Below are 18,942 nucleotides of genomic sequence, written 5' to 3'. Positions count from 1 at the left end.
CAAAATAAAATTTAAAAAAAAATAAATAAAAAAAAAAAAAAAAAAAAACAGGAGGCAGACTGTGTTAAGAGCTTGAGAAGCTAGAAAAAATAAGCAAAGACAAACTTAATGATATGAAGGTTCAAAAAGACCAGCTGGTCAAACTCTTTGTATTTTAACAACACATATAAAGGTTCTCTGAACTATGAATATTAACTACCTAAATTAAAGTATCTTGATACTGCTAAAAAAAAAAAAAAATGGTCTGTAGGGGTAAAGAGTCAGCATTATGTCCTTATATCTGGCCTAATGTGTACTTATCCTTTTTCAAAGCTAAATATTTTTATGACATACCTAGCTAACTGAGCCAAGGTTATTTTCCTAAAGGTGGTTTGGAATTTCAAACTGAGAAGGATAAAGATCTCACCAAAGTAGGCAGAAGAGTCCACAATAAATCTGTAACATCTTCAGAGCACTCATCTCTGAACGGTTTGATATTGTTGATGAAGCTGGCCTCTTGGCAAGATCTGTCAAAACAGATTCTAACAGGTACTGGAAAATCAAATGTCCTTGTGTTTATAAAGAACAGGGCCAGGCTTGCTGTTTTTGCGTGTTTGTCAGTACCCTTAAGATAAAACCTTTGATAACTAGAAAATCTAATCATTTTGGAGCTTGCAAAATGTCATGCATTTATCTGTAACTTGGAGTTAAAAACCTTTCTGTTTGCTTTCATAAATGTGAGGGAAAACACATTTCAAATATACAGGCTTACCTGATAGCAAAGCTATTCTATTATTAGACAAAAATAGAATTCACCTTCAGATTTTCACCTTGATAATTTGCCCCACCAACTCAACCTATGAAATTATTCTGAATATGAAATATTACAGAAATGATTTTTTAAAAAAACACTTTGATGGTTCTGTTAAGTACTTGAAATTTCACTGTGATTTTAAAGCTACCATTAAACATGAATTTCTAAAAACAGACAAAGAAGAGAAATTTTCGATAAAATTGAGTCATCGTGCATATGATTTTCTGCATAAGTGCCTTCTTCTAATGTAGTAATGAAGAACTAAAGTTTTAGAACAAGATCTCTCCAAAACAGAAGAGCATAATTTCTGGAAATTAAGACTACTTCTAATAATAACTATCATTTGCATGGCATTTTGCAATTTCCTTATCATTTCTATGTATTTTTTATTTCATTTGATTCTCATCTTTTCCAGATAAAGAAATAAAGGCTCTAAGATAGCATGTGATTTGCCCAGTCAGTAAGCTACTGAGTAAGGGGGGTGGGAGAGAGAGTAAGGAGGTTGCCCATCTTTAGAACTCAGACTTGTATTTTAATCTTCCGATTTTTTAAGAAATGTATGCTCACTGTGTAAAATTTAGTATTAAAAAAAATAAATTACTAATAGTCTCGCCAACCAGAAATTCCATCATGTTAGTAAATTTCGTTCCCATCTTTTTCTATTTTTTTTAAAAGTAAAATTGGCATCACAGTTTCCTCAAGTCTTATAAAATAATCATCTTTACATCTCATCCAGCATTTTAAACCTCGAACTGAAATGAAAATTTGACATCAATGATCTCATTAGCAACAGTAATAGCAAAATATGGGTATGTATTATACTGCTTCAAGGAAGCTTCAGTAAAACCCCCTTAAGACTAAAAATTAGGGGATGATTATTTGCAATGCTAATAGATACTGTGATATCTAAAAATATAATTCATAAAGATTTCAGAAAATCCAGTAGTTTCTGGCAAAGAAAACTTATGGGGGGAGGGGGGTCATACCACTTTAAGTAAACCGTTAAAGGAATATTGCTCTAATAAAAAAAAAATTAGCAGAACTGAGCTGTTTGTTATATGGAGAACATCATTTCATGGCAAACCCATAGAATCAGGAATAATGGTGGTCATGATGAATAATGATAACAACAAAAATTTACTGACCACATATCACATGCCAAGCACAATGCTAAGCCCTAAAAGTGTATCACTTACCAACAACCTTATGAAATAGGAATGTTTTGTTATTCTCACATCCCTAAGTTTCTAAACAAATTTCATAATTTTGCCAAGATAAAAAAAAAAATATATATATATATATAGTATTGGATTTGCAGTGGAATTGCATTTTGTCTAAATTAACATGATAAAAAGGGACATCTTTACCATTCTCAGTCTTCCCAAGCTACTCAAAATTGTCTAATCTCAAGATCAGGTTGTAGTTAATTTGTCTTCCTCATGGAACAAAATTAACTGCCTTTTAGTTGATCTCCCTCTCCCCAGGTTTCCCACCAAAAACCCTTACACACTGCCCTCAGTCAGCCTTCCTAAAGTAAAGATTCAGTTACCTTACTCTCTAGCACAGAAGGGTGCCCATTTCCTATCAAGTAAAACATAAATTACCTAGTCTAGCAACCGACCTCAGGCCACACTGCCTTCTACCTTCAGTCCTGTCTCCCAGAAGCTCACATGCTACCCCGTGTTCCCTAAACTTAAACAGTACATTTTAATTTCCATTCTTGTATGCTTCTTCAACTAGGCTTAAAAAAAAGACCACAATATTCTCAAAATCCCACCACCCGGAACTATCAATAGAACTTACAGCTTATTGGACATTTCTCTACATGTATTTACAAATAAAAGAATGGAAGAAAGAACAAACAGAGGGGGGTTTTTTTTGTTTTTTGTTTTTTTTTAATGAAAATTGGATATAACATGCCATTTTTAAACAAAAGTCATTACATAGAACTTACTTGAACTCAACAACACAACAACTGTAATTCTGAGGTCAATCCCATTCCCTTGCATATGCTTGATTTCCTTGCCCTGACCACAATTTGGAGACACAGATGTGTGCACGCACACACACACACGCGCACACACACACACACCCCCGACGGACACACGCACACACACACACCCCCGACGGACACACACACACACCCCGATGGTTTCACTTCTAATACACACATGCGCGCGCGCACGCGCGCACACACACACACACACACACCCCCGACAGCTTCACTTTTAATACACACACACGCACCGACGGTTTCACTTTTAACACACACACACACACACACACACACACACACACACACACACACACACACACACACACACACACACACACACACACACACACACACCCACACACCCAATGGTTTCACTTTTAATTTTTATTTAGTGCCTGATCGGTTTAGGGATCCAAACCCTGATAGTTCCACTTTAAATTCATGATCCTGAGCCTGAAGTAGACCTTTTCTGCTACTTTTCCCCCCTCTACTCTTTCCCACATTTTCCTCTCCCCTCAAATCTCTAATACCACCTTCCCACCCTTGTTCTGTTGCTGACCTTATCTTATTGAGAACAAGTGACAATCAGAAGAGAAGATTCACTAACTACCACATCTACCTACCTACCAGCAGCTAAACCCACGAACACTGTCTCCCCATCTGTTACTACTACCACCTGTGCCTACCCCCCTTTATAAAGCCCCCCCACACACACACTTTACAGTTCCAGCACTTCTTTCTCTCTCATTTCTCTCCCTGCATTCTCTACTGTATCCTTCTCATCAACATACAAACAAGCTATTCCTTCTCCCTCCTTAAAACAAGCAAAACTTTCTTGATCCCATTTCTCTACCACCTCCATTTCTCCAATTCATTTCATTCCATATCCTCTAAGCACACTTCAATCAGGCCTTTTTTTGCCCATAACTTCACCAAAACTGTTCAAGTTCACCCATGACCAATTCTCAGCCCTCATGTGACTTGCCCTAGTAGCAGCACTTGACAGACGCTTACTCTCCTCTGAGATTCATTTTCCTCACTTGGCTTCCATGGCCCAAGCTCTTGGTTTCCTCTCACCTCACTGGCCATGCCTCCTCTTACCTCTTAATGCTGCAAACCCCAGGGCTTAGTGCTTGGTCCTGATTTATCTACAACCACTCTCTTTGGTGATCTCATTCTGTCTTAAGGCTTAAATTTCATCTATATGCCAACAACTCCCAAATGTACATCTCCACTCTAGACCTGTCTCCTGAACTCAGATTTGTACATGTATCTCCTCTGATTTCTATCAGACATTTCAAAACTAAGTCTTTGCTCAATTGTCATCTTCCCAGCAAACCCCCACCACACTTGTAATCCCAAATCCTCCTTACACTGCTATTTTTTATCCCTAAGACATATCATCTTATAATACCCTATATCTCTTATTTATATCTGTGTACCTCTGCTAGAATATAATCTCCATGAGAGAAAGAACTTTCATCTGTTTTGTTCACTGATGTATCCCAAGTGCCTACAGCACTGCCTGGCATATAGTAAGCATGCAACATACATTTGTTAAATATATGAATGCTGATTTTCAAATAAATGTTTAGTCACTAAGATATTAGTTCTTAACACTCTAAAAAGAAAAAAAAATATTATAAAAGCATAAAGTGCCATATTTTGCTTACAATATAAGCATCAATTTTAAATTCAGTATTTATTGTTACCCTGCTCTGAAAGATGTGGAAATTAACACATTTACACATAGTCCCTTCTCAAATATTTTACATTTAATTTTATATTAAGTGAATTCAATACTCACTACTAATCCTTTTATCATGGTTTCTCCCTTCTAGGGTTTTTTCTGTTGACTGATCCTTTGGTTTGCTAGAATGCCAAATAGTTCCCGCATCCCTCCCAAGAAAGGCTAATGGGTGCTACAGTTGATGAGTTCCTGAATACTTGAAAATATTGGCCCATGGCCTTTAAGAATGAATTGGCTGGGTATAAAAATATTAGGTTACAGTTTCCTCAGAACTTTGTAGACACTGTTCCACTAACTTCTAGCATTGAGTATTTCTGGTCGGATGGCCACATAATTCTTGAGCCTTAAAGTTCACTAAACATCACTACGATTATGATTTGGTTGTTTTACCATTCTGTCAATTTCCTGGAACAAGAAAGACTTGTTTGCTTCTTTTGCTTCTTCTGTCCCGTCACTGTTCAAAATTACAATTTATACAAACCTCTCCACCTAACTCCACTAACTTCTCAAACTGTTACAGCTCGGTCTCTTCTACCTCCTCTCCACTCCTCTACACTTTACTGAAACTATTATAACAGACATCAGTGACCTCTTAATTGCCCAAACAAAAAGACTGCTTTCTCCTCAGTGGCTGATACTTATAGAAATTTTCTTTATCCTCAACAATGTTGAAAACACTCTCTGAAGGTTTTTCTCCTCCTCCTCTTCCCAAAACTCCTGATTTTCATTGGCTCTTCTCCTATGCCTACTTCACAAACACCCAAAGGATCCATACTTGACACTCTTATTCTATAAGCACTCTGGGGACTACCATTCATTTTCATATAGGATACTTCCTATATTCTGTTGTCACAAATTTCTTCCCCTAGCCACAAACTCTCCCAAAAACACCAAATTCATATTTTCAAACTGCCTAGAAAAAACACCCACCAGATTGCCCCCAGCAAGCAACTCAAACTTTTAACAGGTCCTAAACCTTTTTTTTCCCCACCAAACCTACTCTTCCTCTCAGGTAATGGCATGACCAGGCACCCAATCTCCCAAGGGAGAAACCCTGACCCTCAACCACTCTTGAATTATCTTTCTCAACAAATCTCATCCATTTTGCTTCCTAATCTTTCTTGAATCCAGCTCCCAAGGTACTTGGGATCTTCCTTCTCTCATACATGAACCATTATAATATATGAATCATTTCAACTACTCTCTGCAACTAATTTCTTCCTCACCTACTTCTTATTCTATATTGCTACCAGGATTATCTTCCTGTAATAAATTCAAAATTGGAACAAGATATCATATTTTTCCCTATCAGACTGGCAAAAACTAAAAAGGAAAGTAACACCTTGTGTTGGTTAGGAAATGGAAAAGTTTCATAGGGAAATGGAGAGTCTCATAAACTGGGTGAGGGGGATTATATTAGGCAAAATGCCAAGGTAATATAACCAAACTTGTAAGTGTGTATACCCTTTGATCCAGCAATAAATATTTCTAGAAATTTACTCTAAGGAATTAAACAGAAAGTGTACGAAGATATACAAGTACATCCTGAAGTTCCCACCATTTCTAGCAAAGGCCAGGACTTTTTTTTTCTTTGTAGGATTTATCATCTGCCTGGAATGTCTTCTTCCCACCCATGCCGTTCTTCATCTTATAAAAGTAGAACTCATCCTTGAGTTCAAAGGTCAGCTACTCCATCCTGTCTCCACAGTAATTCAATTATACCTCTGTATCATACTGCAACCTTTCTCTCCCACAGTAAACTGTAAGCTCCCCAGGTACCACAGTTTTTTGTATTTATTTAGCACATATCCATACCTGCACTACCTACAACAATGTCTGGCACACAGTAGGGGTCCAATTAACATGTGCTGAATAAAGGAATTTTCTTCTTTACACAAAGAATTATTTGATTTTCAAAATCTCAACAACTTTTAAAAGACACTTCCTAAAATGCTGGTGGAATCCAATATATGTTATATTAAATTCCTGTATGAAAACATGTATTCAAGCAAGCAAATACTCTTGTGAATTTATATAAGCAAACAGTCTGTAAGTCTGTATTTATCTGAAGTTTAGTTTCTTTAAGGCATAAGAATTTCCATACTGTGTCAGAACTGTGGTCTACCCAACCTAGAATTTATCTCTGAAAGTGGTACCAAGAAATACCCTGTAAGAAGACACAGCTGTCCTCCTAGACACTAAGCTAAACATTTAGAGGCATGTTCCAAAACACCTTACTTTTCTTCAATGGCCTAATATGAATCCATCATACCTGCAATTATGTTTTAGAATTATGTCTCAATATTATACCAGAGCTGTTCTCCATGCCATCTGTTATATAAATAGTATTTTACATATTATATTAGTAGAGTAAATATGTAACTATTACATAGGTTGTACTGTGCATCCATATATAAGAATATAAGTAGTTTGGTTATACATTTCTTTACAAGTTAAACTTATAAGTTTCAAGAGGGTTCCTCATTCTAATAAAGGCTGATAACAGCCTCATCACATCCTTCATGATTTCACAAAGTTCAGGTCCATTCCTTTCAGCCGTTGTCTTTCTAGACTGAAGAAATCTCATCTTCCTATTGCATCCTTATATAAAAACAACTCTTTACTCTGCACCATTTCACTTTTCTTAATTTTGAGTTATCTTACAGGCTCCAAACTGAAACAGCAAGGCATGTAGGTCTACAGGACTTAATTTTACAGAATTTTGAGTCAAGATGTAAGTTAGGAAAAGCAGCCTTCAAAAATACCTTTGACAATCACTGTACCCCAAGACTTACAGGAAATCATAAGGTAGTCTTCACAGTTGCCTTTGTCATCATCTTGCTGGTCCACAGGGATCCCATTGGCATCTATGACTGCTTCAGAAGCACAGTCTGCTACCAATACTTCTTCTGAAACTACATCGGTGGTCAGAGGATCGGTGACAATTTCTGCTTCTACTACACTATCATGAACCACATGCTCAACATGTCCAACATCAGACACATGTATAGATTCACTCGTCAAGACGTGCTCTGGCATAGACATTGAGGCTGAAGTAATGTCAGAAGCTAAAACATCATCTGGGACTGTGCAATGTGCTAAAGAAACTTCTTCGGTTACATCTGAGTCCAGCACTTGCTCAGGAATAATGACTGTTTCAGACACATCTGCTTCTTCTATGATATCTGGGCACTGAACATCTTCTATAACAACGTCCTCAATAACATCTTGGATTACAACTGAGTCTGGGTCATCAGGAACAAAGTTATGCACTGTTATGTCTGAATCCACAACATCTGAAACAAAAACAGTTTCTTGTACTTCCACAACAATTTGATCACCATCCATGTGTGTGGCATCAGCTCCTTAAAAAAAATAAATAAATAAATGACAAATTTCAGGTAGGCATGCATGACTATCTCAATTAACGTAAATGTTATTTAATTCTACCACAAAAACAGATCAGCTCCTCAGTTTTCTCAAACATTAAAGAGATAAGAGGGAATCTATTTTTGAATCATATTAGAAAGACATTTTTAGCACAAGAACTTTTGTATTCATCCCAAATCAATTAATAGGTAATAGTAGTAGAGCAAAGCAATTGAGGCAGTCACAAAAGAAATATATACATGAAAGTAAAACTCTAGGCATACTAAAATTAAACCCATATACATAGGTACTTAAGGGATGATTATAAAAATTAAGTAATGCAACTTCAGGTGGCAAATACATCATTTTCCTTCACTATATGTTTTTAATTTCCTTTCCTTCTTTCTCCATCTTCCTATCCTTAACTCATTATTTTTTTTTTCTTCTTTCCATCTCTCCCATGTATTTCTTTTACTTCCCTTCCATTTTTTCCTTTCCCCCTTTACCTTCTTCCCACCTTGTTCTGGTGCAATATACCACCAATATCCTCTATCTATGACTGTGGAAAATTTAGAAATCATCCTCTGAATCTAGAACATAAAAGGTTCGGGGCATATATGGAAAGAGGGAGAAAAGGCCACAGGTTAAGGAGGAAAGACAATTGGTTGAGGAGGCTCTGTGGATAGGTGAGATGAATAAAAGTGCAGCTGTGCCGGGGCAGTGGAGGGTGAAAGTAGTTGGAGTGGGGCCTGCCCCAACTTTGCCAGGTTACTCTGCCTCCATCTAGCTTCCTCCCGTCTCCCCAGACCACAATCCCCAAGGTAGTTCCTCAGAATACAGGAAATCCTACTCTAGTCCATTCTGCAGTTAGGGAACAAAAGTAGAGGATTGAATCAATTGAAGCCCAGTGAGATTAAATGACTTAACCAAGATCACACAATTTGCACAGCATATGGTGTTCAGTAAACATTATTCTGAATGAATACTGCAAATGGGAATAGAAATTATATATCCTTACCAAAAATTTAAAATAAAAACAAATCCAGTATCTTGGCTCCTGATCCAGAGAAAAGCAAAGAAAGTTTTCTAAAAGCCTTATCTAAAAAGCTATTCAGTAGATTAGTGCTTTTGGTTGTGACTCAGACTTGGCTGAGCCCAAACAGATGCCTAACTCAATGACAGAGTGTCACTGGTCAGGCCCTCAGAGAAACACATGGCTTTATTAACAAACAAAAATGATCAACGACCAAAGAATATTAAAAATTGTAGAAAGTCTTTAAAGCCAGTTAATATCCATTTTAATTACATCTATAAATTAAAGAATATGTTCACTTTAATTTCTATAGGACTTCTACAAAATGCTTTACATTTGTTTTAAATATTCTCAGTATTATCATCAAGTGATATATCACTATACTCTCCATTTTACAGACATGAAGAGGAAAGTATTTAGTGGCAAGCACATTGGTTACAAAATCTAAATCAGGGAGCAGGGCAGGACACTTATTAGTTTTGTGACCTTGGGCAAGTCATTTAACCTCTGAGTTTCAGTTTCCTCATCAGTAAAATGAGGGCAGTATTATCTGCCATGCATACCTCACAGGACTGTGATGATGATCAAATGGGAATGTATGGGAAGTGTTCTGAAAAACTGTAATGAGAGGTTTCATTATTATTATGACATATGAAAACAGAGGCCCTGGCAGATTAAGTGACTTGCTCAAAGATAAACAAATACCATAAGTGTTAACAATCAGGACTAAAATTTAACAGTCCTTTAGTCTACCACTAAGCCCATGACCCAGGCTTGCTTGTGGCAAGATTAAGTGAATAAATACTGTGCATTTTTCTCCAAAGACCTTAGTCTCTCAAGCACATTGCTCCAATGAAAAAAAAGAATTATTAACTTTGCATTTATCATTATCAAACTGAAATTACCAAACTTGAGTTAAAAGACTATCCCAAGTTGTTAAGAAAAACACACACACACCCCCTCCACTGAACTTAGGGATTAAATAAAATTTTAAAAATTAAAAATCACTTATATTTAATTTCCTAATAAAGTTAATTGCTATTTCTTTAATATACTGCAGTATGATCACTTAAAGTCCAGTGGAAAACCTGTTAACATTTTATTTATAAGGGTTGCTAGCTAGTGATATAAAACCATTTTACAGGGGCCGGCCCATGGCTCACTTGGGAGAGTGTGGTGCTAACACCAAGGTCATGGGTTCTGATCCCTATATAGGGATGGCCGGTTAGCTCACTTGGGAGAGCGTGGTGCTGACAACACCAAGTCAAGGGTTGAGATCCCCTTACCGGTCACCTTTTAAAAAATAAAATAAAATAAAATAAAATAAACCATTTTACATTATAAAAACAAGTAAAATCACTTTACAATGTTATATAATTAGAACTATGGGTAACTTGAAATTGTGAATCCTTTATTTTTCTATTTTTAGAACATCATGAATATAATTTTCCTTGTACACTTTGGGGAATGATGTAAAACTCCATGTTCCTGAGCTGAAGGCTCCTTTTGTGAGAACTTGTGAGAGAGAGGGTTGTAAAAGTAGGACAGGGTCAGACTGTGAAGGACCTTGGGTTTATACTTTATCTGTTGGGTAATGGAGAACAGAGAAATGACATGATACATATGTTATTTTTACTATGAGTAACTCTGATCAGTGAGCTAGAAAAAAGAAACTAACGGTAAGGAAAATAATACAAAAGTTATTGCAGAGTAAGAATGAGATGATAGAGCCTGGCTATATGGTACAAAGTAGAATGAAGAGTAGATGTAAACAAGGAACATTTTCAAAGGGAGAACCAACAGGACTTAGTGGAATAACTGGGCAAAATGAGAATAACTGAAGATAACACCAAGGTTTTGATACTGTTGCTGTTACTGATAAGAATATGAGAGTTGGTTGCGAGGGAGGCAAATTCTGAGGAAGGGAATAATGTGCTCCACTTTAACATTGGTAGACTTTGATAGGATAACAAGATACCTATATGAGGGTCTAGCAATTTGTCCATGTGATAACCAACTCCAAATTAGGTAGAAGGTAAGTAGAATAACCCAAGCAGTAATACCTGTTGCATCAAAAAATGAGTGTGGCTCTTGTGTTTGTAATTCAAGTCCATCTTCATCCATGGCCTTTAATTCTCATCAGTCACAGCTCCTAAATCGGGGGGGGGGGGGGGGGGCGTAAGCCAAACATTAATATTTTTTGTATCATGTATTAAAAATGTTATCATGATATCTTCATTTCTGAGACATAAATTTTTTTATGTGACAGATGAACCTTTATCAAAAACGTATCTATCTAAAATAAAAAGGGTGCTGGCCAGTTAGCTCAGCTGATTAGAGCACGGTGTTGGTAACAACCAAGGTCAAGGTTTTGGATCCCCATACCAGCCAGCCACCAAGGAAAAAAAAAAAAGAAACTTAATTGATTTTCAATAATATATGGGCCTCCATATGACAAGGCAAGGCAGATAAATCAAATGAGTCAACTTTGCCTAGACTTCTTTTTCAATTGATGTATTGCTTACATAAGTGCACATATCTTGATGAATTTTGACACATACATAAACCTTTGTAATTACTATCCAGATAAGATATAGAACACTTCCAGGACTCCAGCACTCTTGTCTCCTCTAAGTCTGTACATCCCATGCTACTGCAACTGTAATCGGTTTTGTTATGGTTCAACTTAAACACATTCTGTAGGTTATTAGGGGAAATTTCTGCACAATTTTCATATTACTTCTCTTAATGTAACGTAGTCTGCTATCTTTCAATCAATAAATTAAACAAGAGTAAAAATTCAAAGGGCATAATTGCAGTAAACACCCTTTGGGATTCTGCCTAACTTACAACGACTTCTCTTAACTAAGCCTGTGATCTAGAAGTGAATTCCCAGTGTATTTACACTCTCCTGGCTATAGTGGATTGGCAGTAGCTATAAAATGGTAAAACTAAGAACCTCTTTAAGCACAATAAAATCTAAGTCCTATCCCTGAGAATCTGAAACCATGAGCAAAAATCAATCTCTCTCTCTCTCTTTCTTTCTGAGGACCAGCTACATTACTGCCTTGGGTTTTTGCAAGACATCCCAATGACCTTAATTCTCCCTTTTCTACTTAAGTCAAAAACAACAAAAAGAATCTTAACCAATAAAATAACAAACTACTTAATACTATTTCATTACCATTTCAAAAGAGTACACATAAGGGATTGCGGCTTATACTTGTTGTTAGTATAGATGCTACTCAACATATGATGGGGTCACATCCCAATAAACCCATCATAATTTAAAAATATCGTTAAGTCCAAAATGCATTTAATACACCTAATCTACTGAACATCATAGTTTAGCCTAACCTACCTTAAACGTGCTCAGAACACTTCCACTAGCCTATGGCTGGGCAAAATCATCTAACATAAAGCCTATTTTATAATAAAGTGTTTAATATTTCATGCAATGAAAATGAAAAACAGAATGGTTGCATGGGTATTTGAAGTACGGTTTCTGCTGAATGTGGATCACTTTTGCACCATTGTAAAGTCGAATCATCACAAAGTTAGGGACCGTCTGTATTGCATAAACCTCATTGGTTTCCCGCTCTTTACTTTCTCAATTTCTAATCCAACCTTAACAGTGCTGTTAGACACATCCATGCTTCACCTTTATCATTTTTTTGCTGATGATATAAGTACTGCATGCTTATTAAAATTTCAAATAACAGAAATACAAGTCATTTCTCTAAAGTATCAGCTAAGGTGACATCATTCCTCTGTTCAAAAATGTTTAATGGCTCCATACCGCCTCCTAAAAAAGTTCAAACTCCAGTCATATTCTAAGTTCCAGCCCTAAATTACCTTTCCATCATTATCTCCCCTAACTTTCCTCCAAGCACCTCCCCCCACCACTGCACACATGCACGTGCACACACATTTCCACCAAACAAAAATGTCTAGCGTCCCCATAAGACCCCAACTCTGTATTTGGCTCCAGGTTCCTTTTACCTGGAATACCTTTCCCCTATCACCCCTACTTTGATCTTGCCCCTAAATCCCCTTCCCCACACAAAAAGAAAAGGCTGGAAATAATTTCTTCTGCATCTGAATTTCCACACTTTAACATTCTACTCTTACTGTACTTGTTTGCGATATATCAGGGTTATTTATATGTCTTATTTTCAGATATAGGTTGAATAGCCCTTATCAGAAATGCTTGGAACCCCATACCAGCCAGCTACCAAAAAAAATAAAATAAAATAATGAAAGAAATGCTTGGGACCAAAATGTTTCAGATTTCAGATTTTTTTCAGATTTTGGAATATGTGCAGAATACATACCAGTTGAGCATTCCCAAATCCAAAAATCCAAAATCTAAAATGCTCCAATGAGCATTTCCATTGTCATGTCAGCATGCAAAAAGTCGCAGATTTTGGAGCATTTCAGATTTGGGATTTTCAGCTTTGGGATGTTCAATCTGTATTACATAATGTATATAAAGTCCTTAAATACCTGTGAGAAACTCAATTAAAATTTATATAATAAATGGATTTTCAACATGTCATCTCTGAGACATGTTCTATTCATTTTCATGAAATAGCATGCTTCATGTTACTTATTCAAATTGCTTCAAATTAAAGCAAATGATGGCCAGATTAATAAACAAGAAAATTTTCAACCATGAATTGAAGGTACACATGCTCTAAATAAGTTGTCACTACCTCTCCCCGCCAATATAAATTTCCTATATAATTTTCCCTTTAGAAATGTAATTTTTTAAAAAAATGTAATTATAATATTATAAATGTAAATTAATCTTCTAAGCACAATGAAATACTACTACAGGAAATTAAGCCAATTAAGAAGGCAATAAAAGGGAATCATTAAGGTATTTAAGCCCCCCATCCCTCAAATTTCCCTACATAAACCCAATCACATAAGCTCTAAGAATCCCCAACCTGCAGAAAAACTTCCTTTTCTTGGCACTCATCCATCCTCCTTGGCTTTTCTGTTAGCATTTGACATAATTTGCTACCCTCAGTTTTGAAGTTCTTGCCTTCTTCTGTTTCCTTAAGTGACATTCTAGTTCCCACCTTCTTAACCACTGGCTACTCTGCTTCCCCTCATCCTTTACTGTAGCCTTGCCCAGAGATGGGAACTCCGCTCTTCTCTTCTCCCTTCTCTTCATTCCCATGGTTTCAACCACCATTTGCACAAAGATGATTCCTAAAATCCACATACTCAGGGTAGGACCTAACACTTCCACCAGACTGTCTGCTGAGTATTTTCATCTGGATAAAACCCAGTTTTCTCCTGACACGACCATTACGGCCTTTTCCTTCTTCCCTGCTTACATTCAGTCAGGTTGCCAGATCCTGTCAATTATTTCTCCTCAACTTCTCAGGCATCTGGTCCCTTCCTTATTATTCCCAGTCACCATTCCCTCTCAGCTTCATATTTCCTGATCCCTGGGGGATGAAAATAACCTCTTGACTGCCCTTCCTTCTTTCTGCCGCTCTCATAACAAATGACTAAAAACTCTATACAAGGGTTGGTGCCAGTTACTGAGGCATTCCTGCAATCTGTGGGCAGATTAGTCCTCCTGAAGCACTGCTTTGATCAAGGCACTCCCCTGCTCAGAACACTTCAGCAGTTCCCCAATATTCAGAGGGCTCTACAATATTAACCCAAGCTACCATACAGACTTGTTTGCTGTTATTCCCATCCTTTTACATCATATGCATTTCCTACCAGATATTCTAGCCTACATGGAGAGTGCCCACTCACCATATCTTGACTTAGATAAGCAGTAACTTCAACAAACAATTGTTTTGACTTGTTATTTTCCCTTTTGTTTTGTCATTATGAAAATTCAAAAAGGGAAAAAACCTCTTCTACTTCCAAGCAGAGATGACTATACCTCAACTCTGTAACCCCTCTGGGGTTGGAACTGCTAATTCACTGTGACAATCAGAATGAAACCATGTTCTTAGAATGGCACCTACTCAAAGTAAGAGAGTTTTCAGGATTGTGACAAAGTAAGGGTAGAAGAACATGTGCTGACAATGTAACTGAAAGTGGCCATGCCTACGCAGCAGGAACCAAGCCCAGAGACCAGTTGAACCTAAAGACAACAACAGAATGGTTCAGAGAACCAAGAATCTAAGAATTTGGGTGAACAAGTACTAACATTTAGTCTGATTATCAAAAGCCCTCAAAATATTTCTGAGACTCCACTATCACCTCAAACTCAGTAAAATATTCCCTTCCAGGATTCAAGAGTTATGATCCTGTAAATGCTTCTGAAGGAATACCCAGTGGGAAAACAGTTTTAAGAGAACCAAGAGGTTGAGAGAAACCCAGGAAATTCACAAAAATTTCCTTCCATTCTTTAAAGCAATAAAAATACCAAACCAAATTAGGTATAGCAATGGCATCTTATCTTAAATTAGGGATCATGAATATAGTTTATTTGTTTTGATATCTCTTGAAGCCTAGATACTTGAGTGATCTCCTGCTTGGACAAACTAACAGGACTGTTATATGAGGGTACTTCAAAAAGTTCAAGGATAAAATAGAATTAAAAGATAATATGAGGGCCGGCCCGTGGCTCACTCGGGAGAGTGCGGTGTTGATAACACCAAGGCCACGGGTTCAGATCCTATATAGGGATGGCCGGTTAGCTCATTGGCTGAGTGTGGTGCTGACAACACCAAGCCAAGGGTTAAGATCCCCTTACTGGTCATCTTTAAAAAAAAAAGATAATACGAATCTTTCCATGAACTTTTTGAAGTTTATTCACTTTGCTTTCAGTAGCTAATATGCATACAAAAATCACTTTTCTGCTTCTGGTCTCCCAAAAATTCAATGCCTTTTAATTCTATGACTCAACTCTAATTCTTCTCCCTAAGTCACACTCAGAGAACCAAATTTTATTATACATGGTAGATGGAATCGCTCAAGCTGCAGGCAAGGCAAACAAAAGCAAATCTGTCCATAACAGAATTTTTCTCAGAGGAAAATTTACGTTTAAAGCCTAATTAACATTTTCCCTCTTGAGACACATTTCTTTCCCAATTGTTTTTTCCATGCTGTTCAATGTTAGCCATCATTTCTCCAGGTATCTAATTTTCAAATATGGAGTCATATTTCACTTCTTACCACCTCAGCCCTTAATTAAATTAATCTCAAAGCCTGTCACTCTTAAATTCATCACTTCCTCTTTATCCTCACATGAAGACCCGATGGACGCTTTCAATCAAAAAACTTCAGCCCTTCATGAACTCAGGAAAATCTCTTCTGTTGTTTCTATACTTTCTTCTATTTTCTCTATTCAATTTTATTAGAACTTCTATTATAGGATGTAAGGACTCCTAAATCTAGCCTCTATGTCACTTTAACTTTTCTCTCATATTTTCTATCTTTATCTTTCTACTACATTCCCAAAGAATCCCTGAACTCTTTCTTCTAAGCTAGCTAATTTAATCTTAACCCCTCCTACTGAATTTTTATTTAAAAGATATTTTAATCCAAAATAAACTTAGTTTCTTTTTCACAGCAATCTTTTCTTTTGTTAATGAACACGTTATCTTCCCAAGTACCTCTGAGGGTTTAAAGTTTATTCTGTACTCTATATTAAAGTATATCCTCTGGTGTTTCATTATAGTTGGTTGAATTTGGTGCCTCTCTTCCAAACTGCTGGTTTTCCTCAAAAACATGGTTCTTCTCGGTTGTCTGTTCGTATTTGTAGATGAAGGTCTAGACTAGAATTACATTCTGACAGCTGGGGTGAATCTCCTCAGCCCACGTGAGAATCTGTTTGTCTAGCAGTGAACTTAAATCCTGATCACAGGAGTCCTGCCTAGAATGAGTCCACAGGAGAGAAAGAAACCACGTAACCAGCCAGGCTTTCCTTTAATGGTGGCTCAGTATCCCTTCTTCCAGATACTGGAGGTTCAATATCCTGCAGGATAGCTGCAAGCTACCTAAAGCACGGCCCGTTTTTCACCACAGCATACACCTCAGATTTTCCCTATGTACAAACAAGCTATTCAGAGAGCTGAATACTGGGCATTATCCCAGCAGGAAAACAACTAGAGACACCTACAGTGATAGGTAAATGGCTTAGCTTTCCATAGCTTTAATTATCTGACTTGTGCCCATGGCTTATTCTCTCCTGCTTTTGACACTGGGGATACTGCATGATGCCAATTCTTAGATGGCCCCTTCCTACTTTCTCAATAGAGCCACAGGTTCACTAGGCTCTCTTAGGTTTTGCCATTAATTGATTCCCAACTGCTTTATTTAACCAGAAATTCATCATACTCTGATGATGAACATATAACCTACCTCTCAGGTTTTCTTGTTTCTCTGGATTTATTTTTGTATATGTTCCACAACGTGCTTTCGGGAGGAAGGAAAAGTAAATGTGCATGTTCTCTAGTCTATGTTGAATATGAAGTCATTGTGAATTTTCATGTACCAAATAAAACAGCATAGAAATATGTAAAAACAAGAAAAAACCTATGAGACAGAAATTGAAAATAAAAATCAATAGTAGTGGAAGGTTACAACTCTATCAACACTTGACAGATCAAATACTCAAAAAGCAAGGGAAGAGAAGATGTGTATAATTACTAATATTAATCTAATAGCTGTAATTAAAATTTCATTCCCTGATAACAGAATATTTTATTTTCAAACAACCATGCCCAGTCCTGTATCAAGAACAAGAGAAAATGTCTGCTGTTGTAAATATCAAAGCCCTGTCCTTCCTTGCTCTGTCCCACTTGGAATTTTTGTATGCTTTGCTCAAAAAGTCAATGCCAAGTTTTTGTTAGATTAGTTTTTCCATAAGACCGTTTTGAGCCAATCAGTAATTTCAAGATTTTGTTTGTTTAAAGTTTAAGAGTCCAAACTTTCACAATCTATTAAAATTTGGCCCTAAAATGACAAACCTTCTTAAAGCCTCATTTTTCCAAAGCCCCTATTCCTGCTCAGATTAAGAGTTGCCAAACTACCCTCTGAATTTGGCTGCACTGGCAAACTATGAACACTACACTGTTTTAAATGCTTTTGTCTTTAAGACTAGCTTGATACTAGGAAATGCATACACTTTCTAACTAGTTTTCAGATATGTGAAGTAGTACAGCCTCCTTAATAAAATATTGCCATTTAATAAATTCAGTAATTTATCAATCCATGTTCATTACATTCTACTGTATATCATAATGGAATGAGTATAACAACTCAACTCTTTGGATCACTCTTTTTGATTTCATAGTAATGTTTTTAAAAACAGTTTATTAGCTTTTGCTGAAATTTTGAACAGAAATCCTATTTACACTCCGGTACAGTGTACCAGAGTGGAGTATGTGAAACATTTGATGTGATCAAAGGATGAAGACAGTATTTTGACATAACATGAAGTGGAGATTAATTTAGACTGTATTGCACATACAATAAAATAAAACTGTCACAAGTAAAATTTTTAAAAGGTTAATTTCTGTCAAACGCAGTACATGATGAAGAAAGGTCGGTATTGTCAGAAACTGTTTCTTATGCTTTTCCTTTTTCTTGCACCTGCCATCTTTCCCAAAACTGGGCATTTAATTCATCTCTGAACCAGTCATCCCCATAGTTGTTAACTTAGCAAGTGCTTTTCTTATCGAGCCCCTTCTCAATGAGCAATGTCTCCCTATATTAGAAAATCTCTCAGATAATGCATCAAATTTTGGTTTTTGTTTTTCTGGTTTTTTTAGATCAGTACATTCTTCCTTTCATATTACTTTACTCTAGCTAGTAAGTGCTTTCCCTAGTTTTCTGGTAACTAGGGAAATCATGTATTATACGAAATCATGTATTATATATAGTTTTATAGTTTTTAAAACATTTTGAATATTCTGAAATATAAACCTTCATCAGTCTTGCCAGATCACCAACGCTGTAAAACTTGACTAATACCCTACTCTACCTCATCTACATGAACACATGCTTCCTATTATTGC

At 36.6% G+C, this 18,942-nt stretch overlaps 1 protein-coding gene across 6 annotated transcripts in view; it reads right to left on the bottom strand.

Annotated features, from left to right (window-relative positions):
* The window catches only part of ZFX (zinc finger protein X-linked), a 42,391-nt gene that overhangs the window by 11,087 nt on the left and 12,362 nt on the right, over positions 1-18,942 (bottom strand). For 5 of the 6 annotated variants that reach the window (XM_063084182.1, XM_063084179.1, XM_063084181.1 and 2 more), the window contains 2 exons: positions 11,005-11,093; positions 7,335-7,904 (listed from right to left, as the gene is read on the bottom strand). In XM_063084182.1, the coding sequence (XP_062940252.1) occupies positions 7,335-7,904; positions 11,005-11,065 (631 nt within the window). In that variant the 5' untranslated portion in view covers positions 11,066-11,093. Of the gene's footprint in view, positions 1-7,334; positions 7,905-11,004; positions 11,094-17,284; positions 17,368-18,942 lie in introns of those variants that run through there. The other variant, XM_063084184.1, reaches the window with a different exon arrangement.

This window comes from Cynocephalus volans, chromosome X, assembly GCF_027409185.1.
Source record: "Cynocephalus volans isolate mCynVol1 chromosome X, mCynVol1.pri, whole genome shotgun sequence".
Classification (NCBI taxonomy): Eukaryota; Metazoa; Chordata; class Mammalia; order Dermoptera; family Cynocephalidae; genus Cynocephalus; species Cynocephalus volans.
The sequence above is the reverse complement of the archived record's forward strand: the minus strand, read 5'-3'. Positions and strand labels throughout refer to the sequence as shown.